Source organism: Cyprinodon variegatus, unplaced genomic scaffold, assembly GCF_000732505.1.
Source record: "Cyprinodon variegatus isolate N-32 unplaced genomic scaffold, C_variegatus-1.0 Scaffold770, whole genome shotgun sequence".
In the NCBI taxonomy this organism is placed as follows: Eukaryota; Metazoa; Chordata; class Actinopteri; order Cyprinodontiformes; family Cyprinodontidae; genus Cyprinodon; species Cyprinodon variegatus.
This window is the reverse complement of record NW_015151223.1, coordinates 330,172-353,657: the sequence shown is the minus strand read 5'-3', so window position 1 is coordinate 353,657 and position 23,486 is coordinate 330,172. Positions and strand designations below refer to the sequence as shown.

Below are 23,486 nucleotides of genomic sequence, written 5' to 3'. Positions count from 1 at the left end.
TTAAGGCCGATACCGATAGGGGGACGATTATATCGTGCATCCCTAATTGCAACGCACTTCTCATTGGGATCCCTAAAAAGAGTCTGCAGAGGCTTCAGTACGTTCAAAACTCTGCAGCTAGGATCCTGATGAGAGTGCGTAAACATGAGCACATTACCCCGTTCTCCATTCGCTACACTGGCTTCCCATCCCCACCAGGATAGAATACAAGGTCTCCCTCCTCACACATCAATGCATCCATGGACATGCCCCGCCCCCCCACCTCAAAGAACTTATCAAGCCACAGAACACGTCCCGCTCCCTTCGCTCCACTCACTCAAACCTGCTCCACATTCCCAGAACCAGACTCAGGGAGATGGAGCATTTTGTGCTGCTGCCCCACGTCTGTGGAATTCCCTCCCTGACACCTTGTTTAAAAAAAGGCCTTAAAACATTTCTTTTTAGCAAAACTTTTGGTCCACCTTAGATGTTTCTTTTTTTCTCTTTTAAAACAGCTTTTATTATTTTATTTTATATATATATATTTTTTTTCTTTTATTTCTATGTATTTCTTTTTTAATGCTTTTTTAAATGCTTTTTTTTGTAGCACTTTGAGGCCTTTTTGGTGAAAAGTGCAGTATAAATTAAATGAATTATTATTATTTATTATGAAATTATCCATCTTGAAAATCAACTCTTGACCTCCTACTACAGAAAACTATACCCACAGCATGATGCCTCCACTACTCTGCTTCATACAGTTTTGTGTTGTTAGCTTTAAGCCATACATACCATTTTATTTTAAAATTATTTATATTTAATAATATTTATTTAGTTTTAGTATTTTATAACAACATTAAATAACTAAAAATAAACATAAAACAGTGAGGTTCAGTTTAGATCTGGAAAAACAACTGATGTCAATGTTACATTGTAGACATCTAGATGCAGAAAGTGTCCCATAGTTCCTTCGTGGTTTAATTCATAGGAGTCTTCCCAGTAATTTTTCGCACACCACGTTTTCAGTCATTCTTTCTTTTCACATTCTAAGTGTCGGGAGAGTTGAGAGGTCTTCCAGAATGCAGTATTTAACACTCTAAAAGAGTGTTTATCTAATATTGGCATCTCTGTTTTGTCTCCAAGTAAACAAAGTTCAGATGATTTGGGTAGATTACACTATAACCAACCCTGCATGTAACCTAAAACACTGTTCCACAATCACTAGACATTCCCAAGGGCATGCATGAAAGTATCTTTAGCAATTTGGCATTTCCAACAATGATCATTTCTGCCAATACCCATTTTGTAAAGTGTAGAAGGAGTATAATATCTATTAAGGATTTTGTATTGAATACTTTTGCCCATAACTTCTCTAATGTGCCATACATACTAACTGAAAAATGACAAACATGAGAAATTCCAGATAAACAAATACATTTGCAGGGCACTGTATGAGGACATGAATAAAATGAAGAATAAAAAAAAATAATAATAACCTGACTGGGTGAGTTGCAACAGAGCCCATGCTGCGTTCTCCTGTACCGCTGGATCGTAGGATTTAGCCAAAGCTAATAAAGGTATGATTCCATCCACCAATATGGCGTCTCGGTTTGAGTCTGGACCAAAAGTAAAAACAAAATGTTGATGCTGCCCTCGCCAAAAAAAAAAAACAAAAACAAAAAAGCCTCTTACTTCCCCCCTTTTTTAGCAGTTACTGAGGAAAAGTGCAGGATTATTATTAACTCTGCTGCCACATATCTATATGGAGTATATACCTGAATCAGGAAGATTTCAATGAGTATAAAGTAGTATTTAGTATTTATTAGAAAGTATTTACTTTCATGAAGAGGTCAAATTAAACGTGTGTCTGCAGACCTGAGGAGGCCAGCAGGGTTACACAGGCACAGGAGTGGCAAAGAGCAGTGGGATCACCAGACTGGAACAACTCCAACAGCGGCACCAACATCCCCATCTCGATCACTGATGCTTTACACACTGAAATCATATTTCATCGCAGAAATAGCAGCCATTCCATCAAGCTTATTCACCAAAACTTTAGCTAGGCTGCGTTCAATACTTACATTTTTAAAGATAGATGTTTATTATATATCTTGATATTTTAAAAAAGCATGATAAAACATTAGTCTTACCATTATTTTTCACTAAGAGGTTGACCAGGGCAAAGGAAATTGTCTTCTGAACGTCCAGATGAGGGGATAAAAGAAGAGCCATGATGGGTTCTATGAAGGCATCTGGTAAAGGGGATTTCACTGAAACAGACAATGGCAGAAAGCAGAAGAAAGTTCCAGAAGCAAAGGGGAATTTTTTTCATTCCTAAGACTTAGCGAGTAAAAATAAAATCAGGACTATATTCAATTCAGTTTATATATACTGCGCCAATTCACAACACATCATCTCAAGGTACTTTACAATTCACTAGATCATTTAGTCACATTGATTCAAAGTTTTCTATCTGAGGAAAACGAGGTTGATTGCATCGACTCAATATTTCTCCACTGGAAGGCAGTCTCTCGCACTAAAAATGCTTGTAGCGACAGTGGAGAGGAAAAGCTCCCTTTTAACAGGAGGAAACCTCCAGCAGAACCAGGCTCAGTGTGAGCGGCCATCTGCTGAGGCCCACTGGGGTTCAAGGAGACAGAAACAGAGACACAAAAAGCAGCTGTAAAAGGCGGCCCCGTCCAGGAAACACACAGCCAGGCAGACGAGCTCCGCCAGCTCCCATGTCAGAGGATGAAGAGGGCACATCCAGCCAGTCACGGTCAGAGAAACAGGACCACACTGAAAACCAGGCCAAACTCCAACATCTATAAACTAAGGCATTGATGGCAGCAGCACAGCTGATATAAAAAAATCTCACTGAAAATTGTAAAAGAAAAAAAACCCTCTAAAATAAAAAAAACTCAGTTTCTACATCCCTCATTTACATATTGCAAGTATAAGCTATTCACATAAATTTATACAGTAGGGTTACAGAAGTGGAGCTCTTTAGGTACATTTTAAGCAGAAAGCTTCAAATCTCAAGGAAAACTAGACAGTTGCACTGCAAAAAATTGAAATCTAAATAAGTCATTTTTTCTTGCAATAAGTGTGTTTTTTCTTGAATTGAGGAGGTAATTGAGAAACTTTGCCAATGGAACAAGATAATTTACATTTAAAATAAGAAAACACAATTGCATTGTCTTATTTCAAGTGCATATTATCTATGTATCTTGTTTTAAGACAAAAATTACTCATTCCATTGGCAAATTATCTTATTTACCTACTCAAATTAATGGTAAATACACTTAATTTAAGAAATTTTTTCTAATTTTTAGATGGGTTTTGCAGTGTTATGGACAGAAGAAGATTGTCAATCAGAACAAACTACAAAACGAGTCATTATGTAGTATTTAGGTATGTCATGCTTCTTATTTGGTCTATTAGGTAGTAATAATTCAAGTCTTAACCATTGGGGGCATGAGCCTGGGAGGTCAACCTTGAACCAAATCTGACTATTTTACAGCACAATGACTTTTAGTACAACAGTTCATGCAACGGCACAACCTCACAACAATAGGTCCGTAAGCAACATTATTTTTTGGGACGTTTTTTTCTGTTCTTCCAGCAGCTCTTCTTTGCTTTTTCTTTTCTGGAATCCGCTTAAGTACCTCTTTTTGGTATCCATCGTCACAAACACATTCATTGCAAAAAACATCTAGAAATAACTTAAAAATGTCTTAAATTAGGTGTATTTACCCTTAATTTGAGCAGGTAAATAAGATGATCTGCCAATGGAATAAGTATTTTTACTCCTAAAACAAGATAATTAGATAATATACACTTAAAATGAGACAAAGCAATTGTTTTTTTCTTATTTTAAATGTAAATTGTCTTGTTCCATTGGCAAAGTGTCTCACTTACCTCCTCAATTCAAGAAAAAATGCACTTAATTTGGGCAAAAATGACTTATTTAGCTTTACATTTTTTGCAGTGTTGTAGGCAACAGTTATGGTTTTAATCTACGCTGTTCCATAATTCCAAGTCGTATTGTTGAAAAATAAAGTACTCAAATACATTGTTCTTTTAAGTTCTTTATTGCGGTTTAAAACATATTATATGAGTGTATTTTTACCAACCGTCAACCGGATGTGTTGAGGTAAAAAATACGGTCCGGTCAGTTAACGTAGTATCAGGTGGGTTTATGAGGAATTTTCTGCACCATTACATCTGCAAAGAGACGTCCTAGTCCACAACTGTGTAGGGGCCCAACCAGGTGTCAGTGACGGGGCCCCTAAGAGGTCAGGGGCCCCTAAGCAACTGAATACTCTGCTTACCGATAGTAATGCCATTGGGTTCATGTCATGTGAGGTCAGTAGTAGTGATGTAAAGATTTTTTAAGGATGCCAATGTATCAGGGAAAGGTACCAGTGCCAAAAAAAAAACACACAAAAAAAAACAGATCTATAAACTGCAGTCCCAATGTATATGGGGGTCATAGCTAGCTAATTATAGAAAAGTATGTTCAGAACTACAGTGACATTTTATAGTTTTTCTAAATTTGCAGTTTTCATTACTCAATTCCAAGAAAATCCATAACAGTAAAACAGATTACCTCACAGTTAACAAGAATATTTCTACATATATCATCAAAATAAGTGGTCCTCCTAATTGCTAATCATTCTGGTGATATGTTTAGATAAGGCCGTCCTACATACTCGTCCCCATTTTCACTTACCGCTGGTGAGTCTGACAGAGTGGAAAAAAAATTGCAAATCTTCTTAAGGAATAAAAGCTTGTATGAACTATGCAAACAGCTACATTTAAACAGAGCGTGCATGAGGAGAAATGGGCTCGTGCACGCTCGTGCACGCTCTCGCACGCGCTCCATAAGCATTCCCTTGGGAGCAGGTTAAGGGTGCATGTGCATTTTTTTTTTTTTTTTCATGTGGAGAGGGCTGGTCTTTTCAGGAATTTGTGAAAATCCTTCACTATACCTTTAACTCAAAACTCTAAAAGCGGCCCTGGTCCTGCTGGTACAAAACACATCCAAATCATCACCCCTCCTCCACCATGCTTAATAAGTTATGAGACCATTTTTTTTAATCAGCTCTAAAGTATTTCCTCCATACAAGGTCCTTCTCCACCATGATCCCGTCTGTCCTAAGGCGATTATTCTAAAAGAGTTGTGTTTCCTTCAGAGCCAAATGTGCAAAAAATATGTTGTTCTGCTACATTATTCTTCACCTGCTTTCTCCTGGCTGTCGTCCCAGATATATCACAGTTGTTCAGTGTGTTTCCAATTGTGCAATCGTTATGTCACAATTAGAATCACACAGACGGAGGTTTATTAAGACCAATATGGTGTATTTTAAACTCTCAGAGTATTGCACACACATAGTTCACGTACAGCACATTTGTTTGAGATGATACAATATCTTTTACTAAATTGATAGGCAGGGATTACTTGTGTAACCTCTTTTCTTATAATTTCCTCCTTAACTTTATTTAATCCTACCCTTTTAGTAAAGGTAAAGGTCAGTAAAGGTCTTAAACAACAGCATATTTTAGAGAGGTGATCACACATGCAGATAGGAAATTAATCCACTGAATAGCAGCACCTTTGGAAACAAAAGTTGTTGCTCTTTTTTTTCCCTCTAGGGCTTCCATAACTCCTATCAATCAGGCAGGTCCAACATTTCTTATCATTTCTTTTCAACAATTAAAAGCCAATAAAAACTTCTTTAACCATAACTATGGCAAAAGCGTATCCAAATATTTTTATACACGACCATTTAATGTGTATTTTAAGTGTTGGTCAAGATTCCAACAAAACAAAACAATAAAAAACACATTAAAAATATTCCATAAAACCTTCAAAGCATTTTAATTCCCAGTAATCCAGAATATTATGTTTTCAAAGGAAAACCTTGTTTTTTTTTCTCCTAAGTGAAATGAACCACATGCTGGCCATCAAAAATACAGTTGAACATTTGCATACTGGTCTTTTCTGTTATCTCCTGAGAGGGGAAAGTGCAAACTGCAGTCACATTTTAAACATCCTTCACCTGAAGATCAATGCTATAATAAGGATTTCTAAATAAAGCAAAAGTCCTTACAGTTATGGCTGATGTAAAGGTAATATATGGCAGCAGTCATTTGCAGATCAGCATTTTGAGAAACTGAAAGTCGGTCCAGCGCTTGGAGGCTTCTTTGATTGAATATCTGAATTTCATCACCTGAAAAAAAGGAGAATTTGTATAATTATATCTCAATAAATTAGAGTTATTGACAAACATTTTTAATCATAGAATTTTAATAAACAAAAAAAAAAACATTTTACAAAAGGCTATATTACATATGGCTCACAGCTAAAGAAAAAACTAAACAGAATTCAAAACATTTAAACTAAACTTTAGCAATCAGTGAGCAATTCGCTTTTTAAAGAAATTACCTTTTGTGGTCGACTTTTAAAATTATTTAAAAAAAAATTATTTAGAAAAAAATTAAGTTTCTGATAAAGCTGTAAAACATAATCAAATACTTTCAAAAACATTTTTTTAAGTTGTATTTTTGAAATTGTAACTATTCATTGACTTCAGTTTCCACAAACACTGATGTTTTTAAATATGTTTGTTTAATTGATTCTGACTGTGTGTAAAAAGTAATCATCATCAAACTTGAAGCATAGGTACTGATGGTCATATCTTAAACTGAACAGTTCTGAGTCTTACCATGTATGAGCTGTAATGATGATAAATCCTGAGCCCTTCTCCTGTCAGGTGCATCTCCAAAGCAGGTGCAATGGGCAATTTCCCTAAAGAATTCCTGGATTTTGAGCTCGAATTCTGTCCAAACTTTCCTCAGACGTTCGGTGAAGCATTGGAGCAATCGGGAACACCTTTCACAAAACAGCGATCCCATGACTGCACAACAAAAGGTGATGACACAGGTCTAAATCAAGAACCTGCAGGAGGACACGCCTTTCGACAAGTCACGTGACTCTGGCGCCTATCACTGAACTTTTTTTTTTTTTTTCCCACACAACTCTCATATTCCGTTAATCAAAACAATGTTTTGTTTTTCTTTTCTTCTCTGTGATACCTCACATTTTAGAAATGTCAGGGTATTTTACAGGCTTGTTGTATTTTGCATTTTTTTTTCAATCCAAAACTTTATTAAAAAGTTGCAAATTACAAAACATTGACAAAAAAATTTATTTTGCAAATTTCATTGATTTACTATGTTCTTATTACGTCAGGGTCGCGGTGAGGCCCCTGTCCACCTGCTGTTTACTTACTGCCTGGACAGTTTGACAACACAGAGACCATTTAGAGATGCCAGTTAACCTAACAGTTTTTTTTTTTTTTTTTGGACTGTGGAGGGGAAACGAGTACCCGGAGAAAACCCACGCATGCTCAGGGAGAACAATAAAACTCCATGCAGAAATAGGGACGTGGATAAATCGGGTCTTGCTGCTAGGCAACAGTGCAACAAAACATGTTCTTTATTGTATTTTATTTATGTTGGGTTCTCAATCAGTTTATTTTTTGTTCAATCATTTTGGGCAGGAAGGTGCAGGGTTGTTATGTAGAAAATAGAAACATGATATAGGTTGTTAGAGAAGCTAGAAATTATGTTTAAATTAAGAATGGCGTTACTTGAATCTACATGCTGAAAATATGGAAGATTGGCTGAACCTATCTTTTTGTGTAGTAATATTTTACAAGTTAAGAAGAAAAGGTACTGAACTGTTGTGGGACCAATTCTCCGTCTGTATTGTTTACATTAAACAGGACAGTTTCATTTCTTTGCTGAAGCTGACTGCAAAAAAATAAACAAAAAACATATTGAATGAACAGCAACAATGTTTGACTTTTTTCAGTATTTTACTCGTAATAGATAAATGCTTCAACTTTTTCAGTGATGCATTACTGAAAGCTATAAATTATGAGCAGTAACTAAACCTCAACAAAACTGTTTATTATTATTATTATTATACGAGGTTGTTAATTTTTTTTATATATTTAATGTGATGTCTTTAATTTTTTTTTCATTGATATATTTCATTAAAGTTATTTTTTTCTTCTCTTTGAGATTCAGTCGTTCCAGCAACGTGGTGTTTAACATTGTCACGGCTTCATTTTCTACTTTTATACCCTTTCTTATGATAGTTGGTTTTTAACTTTCAATATAAGCAATAACTATTAAATATTTTTGTTATTTTAAAAAAAAATCTGAGCACATCTCAGTCGGAAGCTCATATCAACCTGAGTTTTCCAAATTGCGCATGCGCAAAGGACAAACCGTCCCTAGTTTCTTCCGGCTATCGAATATGTGCGCTACACAGACATGTATTCGAATGACTTGTAAAGTAAATGCTGATAGTTAAAAAAGGAAAGTGGGAAAATTATTCACAAACAGCAAAGTGGCTAAACTGGTGCTGGTGAGCATAGATATCCATAATAATTATTATGGATATCTATGCTGGTGAGTACAAAGAACAAGGGGGCCTTGAAAATATGTCCGTAGCCGGAGCAATTTCAATGTTACACTTAATGCGTAGCTACGTATTTTATCTCCTTAGACGTGATTGGTTGGTTCTGCTTTGTTTATACTTTGACTCCACCCTCACCTTCCTTGTTGGCTAGGAAACCAAAGTAGCGTCGTTGTGGAAGTTGGAGTACAATGTGCTCCAGATTTACATACTTGTACTGTTGTAGGTAACTCCCACGCCTTTTTAAATTCATTTATTTGCTTTTTGTTTATATTGAGGCTCAGATGTTTGTTTTCGAATGTAAATGTTGCTGTGTCAGATTAGCAAGGCGAGCTACCACTTGGAAAACTAGCCGTTAATTAGCCAACCGCTAACTTGGTTTTGCTTTTTTGTTTAATTCAGTTTGACTTAGTCTAACATTTAACAACTGAAATGTAAACCTTTTTTCCTTGTTTTTTCTGTTTGATTACTTTGTCAATGAAACGCAAAAAATATCACATCGGAGTATATGAGTTGTGATGGAAGACTTTCTTTTTTATTGTTTTATTTTTGCAGAAAGATTAAGAAACATCACATTGTATAACAATGCCAGGAGGTAAGTTGCTTTTCTGTTACTGTTTTCACATCAAAATATTTAAATAGAAGTTTAATGATTATAGCTGGACCAACTATGAAACTTATTTTAGTGAATTTTTATTATTCATGGGTCCACCTGTGTTGTCTATTTTAACCATAAAAGTGATTTTTTTATTTAATATATTTATCACATTACTGGAATACAAAGTTGCTACATTACATGTTACATTAAAATGTTATCATAACGTTTTATTCTAAAATAAAAGTGAATTTAAATTAGAACTGCAGATAAATAATTAGTTGAACTTTATTGATCTCACATTGGATATATTTAAATCTGCATTGCTCCCTTTAGGGGAGCAGTGGGCTGCCACAGTGGGGCATCCAGGGAGCAGTGTGAGGTTAAGTGTCTTGCTCAGAGATAGAGTTCCAGTCTGTGGGAGTGGGTTTCACACTCAAAACCTCAGGATTCAAAGCTCTATGCCCTAACCATTATGGCGCCTCTCCCCTTCCCCCATTCAGAAATCGTGTTGAGTATTTTAGTTTTATCTGTTCACTGTTATTTTGTAGGAGAAGGCATAGATAACTCCTGTTAAAGACAATGTAAATTCTTCTAGCTGTGGGTGAAGAGCGGGCAAACACCCGGCAAAGATTTAATGAAGTTTTCAAGAAATATACGGAATCAAACAAGAAAAAGTCCAAGAAGGAGAAGACTGAAGCCAAGGAAACTACTGTGGTACGTCTTTTGTTACATGCATTTTCTTTAGTGCTTTGATTCAGCACATCATTCATTACAAAGATTTTTTTTTTTTGCACAGAAATATTAGAAGAGCACACATAATGGCATAAAAAACAGACAATTTCACACATTAACTTATATCACTGTGTAACATACAGCAGGGTTATACATCTCTAAATCACACAGACAGAATTTTAGATGCAGTATGAAATATATACAAAGAGCCTGTGTAACCATCTAATGTTCCCTGTTTTGATATTTTTGTAATTCTTCTTTTCCTAAATAGTGCTAGATGCTTTAGATGTTTTAGGAATCCTTTCCACATAGTGGGTCCAAACATTGCTTCTGTCATTATGGCTTAATAGCTTTATCTTTTCCAGTTTGACAATCAAACCTTTCTTTCAAATTAATTTGGCTTTTTCAAATAGGACGCTTCACATTTTAGTTAAGCTTGAATGTTTTTTCTTGTTTAGTAGCTGCTTAGTCAGCATTTATCTTTTGCTATCTTCACCTTTTTTAAATTGTTTCTATTTATTAAGATGAAAGTTTAGTTTTTAGAATATTTTAGTAAAATTACACCTGTATCAGTGTCTTGGAAAAGCATGCATTTATGATGTAACTTTCTTATTGACATTTGATCTAATAAATATAACTTTGCCCCTGAGTTGACAAGAGAAAGACAAAGATGTTAGCCTGAATTCAGAAGACACAGACATGGTTTAACCTCTTTTAGGCAAAGCAGTTAAATGGACATAATTTTCATTAACAGAAAACAAAGATTCTAATAATTTTGTTGTTTTCATTCTGTTTGTTAGCTTAAGAGTCTGAAAGAAAAAATAGTGGAAAACGAGGCAGAAGATGATGAGACGGTTCTGCAAAACTCACACGATTCGAAAGAGGATAGCCCACGTCACAAAAAGAATAAAGACGCAGAAAAGGTTGATGTCAACACCAGCAAAAGCAAAGAGGAGGGTGTAACATCTAAAGCAACGAGGAAAAGCAGGAGGGACCTTCCTCCCCTGCCTGTACATAAAAACACCGCACATAAAAAAGAAGAGGACGGAGATTCTCCTAAGCCAGAACATACTTTAGAGTCAGAAGATGCTCGTGGTGGAAAAGTACCTAAACGGAAGAGTAAGAAAGGAAAAAGCAAAGACACAAAGGTTCCAGCAGAGAACAGGGTGGAGGATGTGGAAGATGAACTGCTAAATGAATACCAGCAGCAGATAGCACAGGAAGAAGAGAGGACCACGAAAAAGAACAAGAAGAAGCTCAAACCTGTTACCGCTGAATCAGATAAAGGGTGGGTCTTATGGTTTTTATTATGTGGTTTTCTCAAATATAAAAGAGCAAAATATCTCAGCTTAAGCAGCATTTTAAAATTACTAGTTTTAAAGTCCTGTAATCATTTTAAAAATAGTAATCATTTTTTCACTGTTAGAGATGAAAGTGAAGACGTTGCGCGAGAGGCTGATGCTGAAAATGAACCTGAATCAAAGGGAAAGAAGAAAAAGAAGAAGAAAAAGCATATTGATTCAGGTTGGATTGTTTGTTTGTACAAAATTGTAATCAAACCTAAAATATATGGATTCGGATGAAACTCCTGCCTGATTTTTTTCCCCCAATCTTTCAGATGTCAGAGAGGAGAGTGAAGCAGATCCGGGAGACTCCGAAAAACAGACCTTTGATGACAGTCTTGTTCTGGGAGTGTTTATTCACAGAACTGATCGCCTCATGACAGACTTACTGATCTCACACCCCATGGTGAAGATCCATATTGTTGATGAAAACACAGGGCAATATGTGAAGAAAGAGGACTGGTGAGAACCAACATCCTAAGACTTTACATGACTTTAGCTCGCTTTAGTGTTAATGTTAGCCTGTTTCTGTTTATTCTAACGCTGTACAGTAAAGCTCTTCCTTTGTTTTCAAAGCCATCGTCATGTCTCTTCATTTTATGAAAGAGAAAATGTGGACCATATCCTGCCAATCATGACGCAGCCGTTTGACTTCAAGAAGAACAAATCCATTATCCCTGAGTGGCAGGAGCAGATCATATTCAACGAACGGTTCGGTTTCTTTGTTCAGCAATCAGATGCAGCCCCAAGAATAATCCTCTTCTTTGAAGTAAGACACACTTTTATCCCAAACTTACCTCCTATGAGGATATTTTTCTGGTAATATGGTTTTATTTTTTTTAAGATCCTTGATTTTATGACTATGAAGGAAGCAAAAGCCAAAAACGATGAGCGAGGGTTTCGGAAGATTGCTTGGGCGTTTCTTAAGGTAAGATTTTTATTCATTAAAAATGAGCAAAAAACGAGTCGTAATCTGGCATTTTTCAGGGTTTCTTTGAGTTTTCCTCCAACCCTCAGCTCGTTGGCGCAAACGGGATTCTGAACATTGAGAGCAAACTCCGCCTTCAGCTTTTCTGTCCTCCACATCGGGCAAAAAGACAACCGAAAACAATCGAGGTGTTTGAGTGGTGGAGGAAGTATCCGAGAACCAAATATGCATCCACGCTCTATGTCACTGTGAAAGGAATCAAACCTCCAGAGCATGTAAGTTTGTTCTTATGTCGTTTTTAACTTAATTTAGTTTTTTCCTCTTTTCTGTATTTGATTTTGATCATTGATCATTCTTTTTCTTTTCTTTAGGTGGACCCTGGAATCCGGTCTATGATGGCGTTACAGGAGGAGAGAGGCAGCACCTCCTATAGTGAACTGCAAAACGAAATCACCAGGAGAAGCCTGACACACGCCACTGAAAACAAGCAGCCCATCTTGAGATGGAGCCGACTGCCTGGTCAGGTAGTTGCATGATAACATTCGTCCTTGTATAAAAAAATTTTTGTTTACCAAACATTTCACTCAGATCGGATGGAGAACCTTTCCGAGCGTTAATCTTCAATTCTTACTACAAATTCTTAATGAAACGGGTTGTGTGTTTTTAATGGGCCATCCTAAGACATGAAAATGTGGACTGGGCTACACCAGGATAGTCCTGCTGTTATTTCTAGGGTGGTTCTTCCCTGAATCTCTGTTCCAAGCTCAAGCCTTTAGCAGCTGTGTTTACCTCCATGCATTTCTCTTCTACACCGATCGAAAAACAGAAAGCCCGTAGCATGATGCTGCCGTCACCAGGTTTGACTGTGTTGAGGTGGATGTCCAGTATTCTATTTCCACTTGACAGTTATATACTTAGTGCTGCAACTAACGATTATTTTGCAAATCGATTAATCTGTCGATATTTTTTCGATTGATCGATTGATTTCATAGCCAAAGATTCTTTAAAGAATACTTTTTACGAAGCTAAAACTGGTGAGACTCAAACTTTTCCACTTATGGAGTTCTGAATAGAGCATATTGACAGACAATTTTATTTAATTTTTTATCTTAAAGGTATAGGGATATATCTTTATACCACTATACCTTTATATATTTTTTTATAATGTTGATGTGATTACAGCTCTAGTAGCTAAAAGGATGTTTTAGAGTGTCTATATTCCAGTTAACAATTAATCAATTATTAAATTAGTTGACAATTATTTAAAATATTGATTAATCAGTATGAATCTGGTTAATTGGTTCAGCCCTATATGTACTACAGCTGTCACACAAAATAGAAAATAAAATACATTGAAGGTTGGGGTTGTACTGCAACAAAATGTTGGAAAAAAATAGGTGAAAACTTTAGTGATGTTTTGTTATATGATATCAGATGAAAAAAGCAAACAAACAAAGAAAACCATTACATTTTGCATCATAAATAGCCAGATTTTCAAGAAATCCAACTTACAAAGGTTTTTCTGTTCTAGGTCTGTCGGATTCCTAACAAGCACATTTTATCCTTCCGGGGTGGTAAGATGGGCTGTTTCACGGTGCTGTTTTCTCCTGCTGGAACCATGCTGGCTGCTGCCTGTGCTGACAGAGATGCCTTCCCTGTTATTGGTGAGCGATGCTGATGCTCCTTTGTACAAAGCTACTGTAGCTGCTTTCAGTCCCGCCTCCATTTCTCAGCTTGGTCTTTTTACCGTTCTGAGAAACAATCATCTCCAACTTTGGTGGACCCTCTTATTTTTTCAGTGTATGAGATCCCGTCTGGTAAAGTTCTGTTTGCTTTCAACGGTCATCTGAAAATCGTGTATGATCTCTGCTGGTCCATAGATGATAAAAGCCTGTTGTCTGCCTCCTCAGATGGAACTGTCAGGTGAGTCTAGGTTCCCTCATGTAAATAAAAGGGAAAAACAGGACATTTACAATCCTGATCAAAATCTTAATATCAGTCAAAAAATTGCAAGAATTTGCATTTTGCACTATTGGATCTTAAGAAGGTTCAAAGTAGAGCTTCACAATTTTAAAGGAAAAAATTAGGGATGTACGATATAATCGGCCCCCTATCGGTATCGGCCTTAAAACTGAATATCGGACATCGGCCACCCCACCGATATTTAACCCGATATTTGATCAGCTTCTGAGTTTCTAAAGTCTAAAAAAAGTAAAAATAAATACTACTTCTTCTTCTTCCTCAAAAACTTCTTTTTTACAGACTTAAAAACTTCTAAAGACGAGGGAAAAATATTGATACATTTCACGAGATTTTGAAAGTAAAATAGATCGATACCGCGTTTTTAAAAATCAATTTGATATCAGCATATGAAAATATATTTGAGTATATTATTTTTCAAAGTGTCAGAAATGGATAACAAAACTGCTATTTTCAATGACTACTTATTTTTGTCCAGCTTTAACATTGGTATCGTTATCGGTTATCGGCTACATGAGTTTTAAAATATCGGCATATCGGATATCGGCCAAAATCCCAATATCGTGCATCCCTAGAAAAAATCAGTGCAAGTGAGAAGAACTTTTGAGCAGAGAATTTTCTGAAAACTGCATTTATGCTCAAATATGATTTTTTCAGCTGATCAAAAGTTTAAGACCATAGTCTTTAAAAGCCAAAAGCTGTGCAAAAATCTGGATTTCATTTAATTTTCTGTCAAATCTTTACACTGTCAAGACCTCCTGATGGCAAAAGCAAAAAAGCTCATTGACTTTGAACGTGGTGGGATTGTTGAGCTGCATAAGCAAGGCCTCTCACAACGTGCGATCGCTGCTGAGGTGGATGCAGTAAGACATTTTGCATTTTTTAAATGATCCTGAGGGTTATGGAACAAAAAAGTCAACTAGTAGACCCAAACAAATTTCACCAGCTCTGAGCCGCAGGATCCGACTGGCTGTCCGTGAAGACACAGGACGATCCTCTACCCAAATTAAGGCCATTACTGGTGCTGACTGCAGCCCAATAACCATCAGACGGCATCTGCCAGAGAAGGGCTTCAGAAACGTCTTCAAAGGCCACATCTTCTTCAACGCCACAAAATTGCCCGTTTGGACTTTGCAAGGGTGCACCAAACATGGGACATTGAAAGGTGGAAGAAAGTTGTCTTCTCTGATGAGAAAAAAAATCATGAAAAATCATGTTTGAGCATAAATGCAGTTTTCAATGAATTCCCTGCTCAAAAGTTTCTGTCTCTTACGCTGAATTCTTCTTTTAACATTAGATCCAATAGTGCAAAATGCAAATTCTTGCAATTTTTTGACTGGTCTTAAGATTTTGATCAGGAGTGTATAGGTACTACTATGTGTTTTTGTCGCTTACATTCTCTTCTTTCTTAGAGAGTGGAATGTAGAAAGGCTTCTAGAAAGTGCCCAGAAGGTGCTGCCTCACCCATCCTTCGTATACTGTGCTCGGTACCATCCCAGCGCCCAGAACCTTGCGGTGACTGGCAGCTATGACCGCCTCATCCGAGTGTGGAGACTTGATGTGGAAGATGTGAACGGACAGATGCTGCAGGAGTTCGAGGCTCACAGCAGCTTCATCAACACCATTTGTTTTGACTCTGAAGGTACGTCTGAACTCGCAAGCGAAGCAGACAAATGCTAATGTTTGACGCGTCTTTTAATGCAGCAGATGTTGAGGATTATTTGGTTATTAGACAAAGAAATCATGGCACAGTTTGTAATATCAACCTTTACTGAGTGGTTTGTGAAAAAAAAAGCTGCCTTTTGAAATAAGTTCTTAAATTTGATCATATGATTCATGTTTTTAAAAAAAATCTGCCAAGGGAGTAAATAAAAGTTTCTTAGCTAGAATATTTATATTATATATATTATATTATATATATTATATATATATATTTAATAACCTGTTAATCACTTATTGCCCCAAATTGTCTAAAATGATTGTTTTAGAGACGAGAAGAAGCCACATCGCCAATTTTTGTTGCATCATTGCTTTAGTTCGATTTAAAATAAATAGCTAAAATAATGACCATCCTGATCAATGTAATGATGTGATGTCATATTCAGGAAGTCACTGACCGCTGCTTAAAAGTCTTAGAAACTGGGATCCACTTAAACAAAAGAATGATTCGCTTATTATTTGAAGAGACTGAGGGGAACAATAAGTGGGCTGCAAACGCAACTATTCCTTATGCCTTATTAATTATTCCAAATAATTCTAAAGTTTTTGGGGTGTTTTTTTTTGTTTTTGTTTATGATTATTTATATTTTTATATAAATATATATGTGATGTCAATAGGGAGAAGAATGTTTTCTGCAGACAACAGCGGGATCATCATTGTGTGGAAAACCTCCATAAATCCCAGCAAACAACATCAGCATCCATGCCATAACTGGTCCATAGAAATGGTACCAGTTTGATATTACTTCAAAAGATTATGTAATATGATAAAGATTTGTTAAACCAAAATGGGAGATGTTATTTACAAAGAAACAAAGATGTTTTTTTCTTCTGTTTTTGGCTAATGACAGAAAATAGATGAGCGCGACCTTAGTGGTATCCCTATCAACATGCTGCAGCTCCATCCAAATGGGCGGTGTCTGCTCATCAACGCCAAAGACAGCGTCCTCAGGATGATGGATTTAAGGATGTAAGTGAATCACACAAGACATTTATCAATTCGTTTCAACAGGGTTTTAAAAAGTAACATTTGATGTTTTTTATATTTTCGGGATTTTTGAATAATTCCTTGTGTTAAATGGGCCTTATTTTAGTTTGGCCATCAAGAAGTACACGGGTGCGACAAACTACAGAGAGAGAATATACAGCACTTTCACACCATGTGGAAATTTCATCTTCTCTGGTAGTGAGGATGGGATGGCATACGTCTGGAATACCGACACAGGTTACAGTAAAAAACAAAAAAAACCCAGAAATATAAGGTGAACCGCTTTCTAACTAGACTAGTTTGATTTTTTTATTTGCTTTCCCAGGAGACCAGCTCGCCGTGTACTCAGAGCTTTGTTACCGCACTGCTCTCCATGGCGTCTCCTTCCATCCCCATGAGAACATGGTAGCTTTCTGTGCTTTCGGTGAGAGCCAACCTGTCCATGTGTACCTGTACGATCGCAAAGGTGCGTGTCTCTAACAAATAATCTACAATGTTTTCCTTTATATAACCTCCTTTCTATTTTGTTATGACCATTAAATGCAGTTCATTTTATTGGGATTTTATGGGACAGACTTCTGCAGGGAAGCAAATGATTATAAAGAAAGGTGATTGACTGTGTTTCCAAACTTGAGATGTTTTCCAAATATAAATCTAAAAAAAGTGTATGTGCTTTGGTTTGTAAGCCCCCTTCAGTCAGAACTAGACTGAATATTTATTGGGTCTACAGCTGCAAGTCTCTACCAGCTTTGCACATCTGGAAACTAAACTGTTTCTGGATTCTAATTTACAATCTAGCTTACAGGTACTGTAGAAATCTTAAAGAAGAAAGTTTTACATATTGTCTGCTTCCTGCCAAGGACCTTAATATGCAGCTCCCAGTCAGAAGCAGTCAATCAAAGCCAGTCATGCTGGTGGTCTTTGCTGCTCACACTCCTCCCTCCACAGCATTTGATATTCAAGCAGCTGTGAGTCCATGTAAAGCATTGCTGTTCGTTCCCTATCAGTGTACCATAGCTGTTTATCCACCTTTGGTAGCCTTGATTGCTACCCTGCATGTCCACAGCAGGCTATGCTGGGGAGTGAGGACTGTAGCGCAGCAGAGAGCATGGATGAGGGACCTGTAAGGATTGCTTTTTCAAGTTTTCAGACCAAAAATTCTCAAAAATCTTTACTGCCTCTTTGGGCTAAGACAGACTGGATGGAGAAAAGCTGTGACCATCAGTTCTCATGTCTCCTAACATTCAGTCCCCCTCCCCACTGTTGTGACTGCCCTTTTTTTTCTTCTTGGTGGCGATGTGCGTTTTTCCTCCAATAGTGGGGCAGACTCAAGGCATTACAAGAGGGGATGCAGGAACAGCATCGTCGTTTGGTTTGTTTTTTTTTTCCTTTCTAGTCAGTTTTATAGCTAAAATACAGACATGATAGATCCACCTGCTAAATGAGACAACAGCACCACCTGCTGGTTGGTCTATTCCAGCTGTCAGGGTTGTTTCTGTTTTGTCAGCTGGGGTTGTGTCAGGCTAAAAGTCTTTTATTCCTTTGTTTATAAAAATGTCTACTAATTAGGACATTTCTTAAGAAAGCTGATTCCATTGTTTTGTTTTTTTTCACATTAACTAAGAAAAAAATCTTTAAAAATGTTAAGTGACAACACATGTAAAGAAATTGGTAGGTAGAATGGTGAATTTGAATCATTGAAATTAGCTGCTTCACTGAGCTTGGAAGGATTATTCATCAAATGAATGTGTTTTTTCCTTGTTCAACAGTTTCCCAGCTGGAGATGCCGAACGTGAAGGCATTGAGCCGATCGGCGTCTCTAGACACCAAAACCGTGCGAAACACTCCAGACTCGGTGATGCTGCAGGATACGCCGACTCCTTCAGCCATGGATCAGTTTGCCCTCACAGCTAGGCTTGCCTTGAAAATGCAGTCTGTTAAAGAACGGTTGGATTCAGTTCTTGTAAGAGAGACTCTTTTTATAACCCAGATTTGATTTTTATTTCATTTAATGTTGTAAATATCAGTTATTGCTCTCTATTATAATCACTTAAGGAACAGATCTATTCTTTCTTATATGCAGGAACCACATCGAAGAGCTTCAGCTAGTGGACTCAGCTTTGATCAAGGTATGTTGCTAATCTGGAAAAACAAACTTTGTATATAGCAACTAACAGAGTTTGTAGCTTCATGTATGGTTTTCTGTTTTGTTTTTAATAAAAACATAAATATATACATGTACACTGACTTTTATTTGCAGACAAAGGGGCCATGAGTCAAACAAGCAGGAGCTTTACATCTGACGTTGGCACAGTGAGTCTAATAGCAGTATACTATTAATCTTTATTCCGTCACATTTTAGCTGCCATTAGCTTTTATTTTGAATTCTGGGGAAACAAATGAATTAATATTAATCAAAATCTCAATAATTAATCATTAAAGTCTTTGCTGCTTCAAATTGATCATCTGTTTTTTAATATTTAACCTTAGAGATATGGGAGAATAAATATGTGTAGAACGGATTAAAAAATAATGTCATTAAAAGGTTCTGTATTTTTGCCATTTACCTCAGAAAGTGAAAAAGGATTATGTAGATGTATTAGTGAAATATTACATCCTTTTATTTTAATTGTGATAATTACAACTTTCAGAAATTTTAAACCCACCATTCAGTCTAAAAAAATAAAATTTGACATAACATCAATGAGGACGAATATTATAAGACAATGTATGGTTCTAAAAAATGATGTCTGTTTCTTGGTTGGGGCTCATTTTGCATGAATAAAATTAAGGGAGGTTTGCTGCTCAGAGAAACACAGAAACACGTAGTCTTTAAAGCAGCTGTTAGGATTATTCAATGGTAATTATAAAGTTGATGTGTGCGCATATGAAACATTGAAGTCCTGCTTCCAGCCAGTTAGACATTACAGGGTCATTTCAGGATTTCACTTTATGACCTGCCTCCAGCCAGTTGGTCATAAAGCAGGGTCATGCTGTTTTATGACCTGCATCCAGCTAGATAATCATTGCAGGGTCTTCTGTCCTAAGACCCACCCATTGTGTCATATTCTGTTAATAAAAGACTCTGCTATTCTAGTGGGGGGCAGAAAGGTGCTGGAATGTGAGCAGGCAGCCTTTCTCCTCCTGCAGGAAGCTGTGTTTGAAAATCCCTTTGTGTGTCAGATTCATTTTTGTCCAATATGAAGTCACAATTTTTTGAACCCAACAGCAGCTTTCAGTAGACGTGACAGTGTGGAAAAATACACTGAAATAGGAAGTGGCCCAAAAATTCCTGATAGATGGTTGACTGTGATCTTCAGAAAACACACTGGACCAAAAGGAGTAGATGACATCACATTCAAAACCATGCTACTGAACCTTTTCCTAATATTCTTTTTCAGTCTACTAAATGTATATGGCTGTTGCATGAAATATTTCAGTCATACCAAATAATGTATGTGTTGTACATGTAAAAAAGAATTTTCCTTTTTAAATTAGTAAGAAATACTTTTTAAATGAGCTGTACTAATATACTTCCAGGTCAGTACCTTGCATAGTGGAATGTCTTATTTTCATTGCAAATAACTTTTACGTTTGCCCCAGACAGGACTAAATGCCCCACTACTTCCTCCGTCTCTGCTCTCACCCCACTCCAAGCTGCAGCTCTCCGGTTCGTTGGCAGACCAGCTAATCCCGCAAGCAGCTCTAAACGCACAAAGCCGTGAGTGTATTGTGCGGTTCACTACCTAGCTAATTGTTTTCATCAAAAGCAACTTTTTATTTCAAGCTTAAGTTGCCAACTGAGGTCGTTTTCACAGAGGACTCTCTAAGTGCTATCATATTATTAATCAGCAATAACCAGACACAGGTATGAGCTGAGTTCAAAGATAAAATATAGAGCTCTCGATTTGCAGATGTGACACATCTCCAAATTGCACATACACTGGTTGCCTCAAGGAAGTTGTGAGTTTATTTTTTTTTTTTTGAGTAAATCTCAAATTCAAAATGGACCTTCAGTCTGGAAGAAAAGTCCTGTCATAGACTTTCTATATGCCAGAATTGCGCAAAAAAAAAGATTAATGCTGATGTGACGATACCTGTATTAATGGCCCTGAAGGAGGATGAACTATAGAGAAGAGAGAAACCTGACAAGTATTAGTGGGCAGATATTTTCTTCTCTTTTCACTGACCTTTGTTTTGTTTCTAGGAAGCTTCAGTCCAATCAGTCGGAGGCTAAAAGGAGCCTCATCTTTAAAACTACACGCAGTACGTTTTATGAGCTTCTTGTCCTTTTTCAGTCAAGTACTCTTTGCAAAATGGTCCACAGTTTAAAAAATACAATCATAGGTTTAATGTAATGTTCTCTTTCTACAATAGACTGTCCCAGACCAAACCTCTTCAGGTTTTTATGACCCAGATTCTGCCCCTGTTCAACAAACAGTAAGTTTCCACTGTAACACTGAGCTTCCATCCTTCACTGGTTCCAGACACTGTTTCCTGTTTCTTTTCCAGGTCGTTTCTCTCTATGACTACAGAGCGAACCGATCTGATGAACTCACCATTCGGCGCGGTGACGTGATCCAAGTTCTGTACAAAGACAATGACACCTGGTGGTTTGGATCCCTGCTCAACGGACTGCAGGGATATTTCCTTGCTTCTTATGTGGTAGATCAAAGTAAGAGGCCAACAGTTTGGGGGTTTGAGTCTGAATTATTATACTGATATTGTTTGCAAACCTTTTTTAATTATTTTTCGCAGGTGAGTTTAATGAAGATTCCGCAGAGCAAGGGCTAGCTTCAATGGAAAAGGCCGAGAGGTCAACACCCACAAGGGTAAGACGCCAGGATAACAGAAATGATCTACATTAGTTATGTTTTATGAGTAAAGAATAGGATTCTATTCATTTTTCTTTTAAATGCTTTTATCCAAATTAAACAACCCATTGCTAGATGTTTTTTTTTTTTTTTTGTGGTTTACATGTTTAAATGGCATTCTGATCCCTAATACAATTCAGTTCATTGGGTTTTGTTGGAACAGGGCTGAGAATTCACCAAGGACTAAGGCTGTCTATTCTCTTCTTTACTATTTTATCATTCAAGCTTCATTTACCGTCCTTAAGGATTATTATCTCCACAGACTTTAACCTTTGTTATTCCTGGCTGTGTGTTTCCTGGANTCAAAAAAGTACTCCAGAGTGTTGTTCAGCATGGGGGTGAGTAGAAAATGAAGGCTAATCATGTTTTGGGTGTACTATTCCTGGCTGTCTATTCTCTTATTCACTATTTTATCATTCAAGCTTCATTTACCGTCCTTAAGGATTATTATCTCCACAGACTTTAACCTTTGTTATTCCTGGCTGTGTGTTTCCTGGACGGGGCCGCCTTTTACGGCTGCTTTTGCAGATGGCCGCTCACACTGAGCCTGGTTCTGCTGCAGGTTTCTTCCTGTTAAAAGGGAGTTTTTCCTCTCCACTGTCGCTACAAGTATGCTTAGTGTGAAGGATCGTATTTGAGTCGATGCAATCAGCTGGTTTTCCTTAGATAGAAAACTTTGAACCAATCTAACTGGATGATCTGGTTGAATTGTAAAGTGCCTTGAGATGACATGTGTTGTGAATTGGCGCAATAGAAATAAACTGAATTGAATTATTCCAACCTGGAGTTCATATCAGATTTGTTTGGTATCAAAGCAGAATAGACTGATGGTGCAGAAATGATGCGGGTTTACAGCTTCCTGCCACTTTATTGCAACCTTGATCTGTACTGTATAAGAAATTACAGTGAGCAGCTCACTCTAGTTATTTATTTGGATAATTGAAAGAGTTTAATGCATGACGGAGATATATCTGTTGGGAATCTTTTAACTAACTGGTGTTTCTGCATCCTTCCCTCTTGGTTACTTGTTTTCTTACTAACATTTCCAAGGTATGTGCTGCAGTCAGTTCTTCTGGGGAACTCAGGTTTCTCTCTGAGCCAACATTTTCAGACACCGATCCAGAGCTAACTGATGCCAAGTAAGAGGCTTCATTTGCTTAAGTTTTTCTAAATTCATTAAGCGTTGTTTCTGTATATTGCATAGGGGTAGAAGTGTTGCTGAGATGCAACTTAAAAAAGTTAAGTCCGATTTGTAATTTTAATATGGTTTACTTTCAGAACTAGAAGAAAAAAGAAAGTGAAAAAGCCAGAAGCAGGTTTGACTCAGTCGACCTTCTCAGATGTGGACGCTTCAGGTTCGGCTAGAAGCAGGAGAAGAGCCAAACCAGCCCGCAGACCGCTACCAAAGAGGCCAGCAGGCCAGGCTAACGGCGCTTTTCAGCCTGATTAATGAACTATTTAAAAACAGTTTATCCCTACCCCACTTAATTACAGCAGGTGGTTTGGACTGTTTATTCATTTTATTTTGAAAGCATATGCATTGTTCAGAATTGTATTTTTGTCGCTTTTGTATAAATTGAGAAATGCAATACCAGCGTTGTAAATACAAAAAAAGTACATTTTGTAAGAATTTGAATTGAGTCTGAATTTAAACTTGAAAAATGATGCACTATGGAGATAAAATGCATTTATTAAAGAATAAGAATGTACCGATAAAACCTTTGCTAAACTTTGAAGTTCATTTGAACTGAAATATAAACCCCATTTGGAACAATAATTCAAGTAAATTAGTGAGTCGTGTAAAATAAATAGCCAGGATTGGTAACCATGAAGATATTTAATCAGACAAAA

General features: G+C 36.9%; 2 protein-coding genes across 3 annotated transcripts in view; one reads left to right on the top strand and one right to left on the bottom strand.

Annotated features, from left to right (window-relative positions):
• Positions 1 to 6,900, bottom strand: part of LOC107098340 (vacuolar protein 8-like) — an 11,679-nt gene extending 4,779 nt beyond the window's left edge. Inside the window, exons 1-5 of the mRNA XM_015395973.1 lie at positions 6,711 to 6,900; positions 6,096 to 6,215; positions 2,130 to 2,249; positions 1,855 to 1,974; positions 1,476 to 1,595 (exon numbers count right to left, since the gene is read on the bottom strand). Coding sequence (XP_015251459.1) covers positions 1,476 to 1,595; positions 1,855 to 1,974; positions 2,130 to 2,249; positions 6,096 to 6,215; positions 6,711 to 6,900 — 670 coding nt within the window. The remainder of the gene's footprint in view (positions 1 to 1,475; positions 1,596 to 1,854; positions 1,975 to 2,129; positions 2,250 to 6,095; positions 6,216 to 6,710) is intronic.
• A 2,080-nt stretch (positions 6,901 to 8,980) lies between these two features.
• Positions 8,981 to 23,247, top strand: ahi1 (Abelson helper integration site 1). Of its 2 annotated transcripts, XM_015395960.1 has the most exons (26): positions 8,981 to 9,068; positions 9,667 to 9,785; positions 10,604 to 11,091; positions 11,230 to 11,327; positions 11,422 to 11,608; positions 11,723 to 11,915; positions 11,991 to 12,074; positions 12,164 to 12,349; positions 12,446 to 12,598; positions 13,606 to 13,738; positions 13,874 to 13,997; positions 15,467 to 15,696; positions 16,392 to 16,501; positions 16,625 to 16,743; positions 16,868 to 16,998; positions 17,087 to 17,227; positions 18,531 to 18,724; positions 18,845 to 18,890; positions 19,022 to 19,074; positions 20,365 to 20,482; positions 20,969 to 21,027; positions 21,139 to 21,201; positions 21,274 to 21,436; positions 21,520 to 21,593; positions 22,686 to 22,774; positions 22,914 to 23,247. In XM_015395960.1, exons 1-26 carry the CDS (start codon positions 9,059 to 9,061, stop codon positions 23,083 to 23,085), a joined length of 3,537 nt encoding a protein of 1,178 aa, XP_015251446.1. In that variant the 5' UTR covers positions 8,981 to 9,058; the 3' UTR covers positions 23,086 to 23,247. The 2 variants fall into 2 exon arrangements, with proteins under 2 accessions (XP_015251446.1, XP_015251445.1); XM_015395959.1 differs by lacking the exons at positions 19,022 to 19,074; positions 20,365 to 20,482; positions 20,969 to 21,027; ... (3 more) ...; positions 22,686 to 22,774; positions 22,914 to 23,247 and adding an exon at positions 18,080 to 18,133 and having other exon boundaries at positions 18,845 to 18,952.
• Positions 23,248 to 23,486: the final 239 nt, after the last annotated feature.

Excerpts from the sequence above, each read along its gene's own strand:
- ahi1 (XM_015395960.1), top strand. Across the intron at positions 21,028-21,138 it reads CATCTTTAAAACTACACGCA|ACTGTCCCAGACCAAACCTC; the intron begins GTACGTTTTATG and ends TTTCTACAATAG. Across the intron at positions 22,775-22,913 it reads CCAGAGCTAACTGATGCCAA|AACTAGAAGAAAAAAGAAAG; the intron begins GTAAGAGGCTTC and ends GTTTACTTTCAG.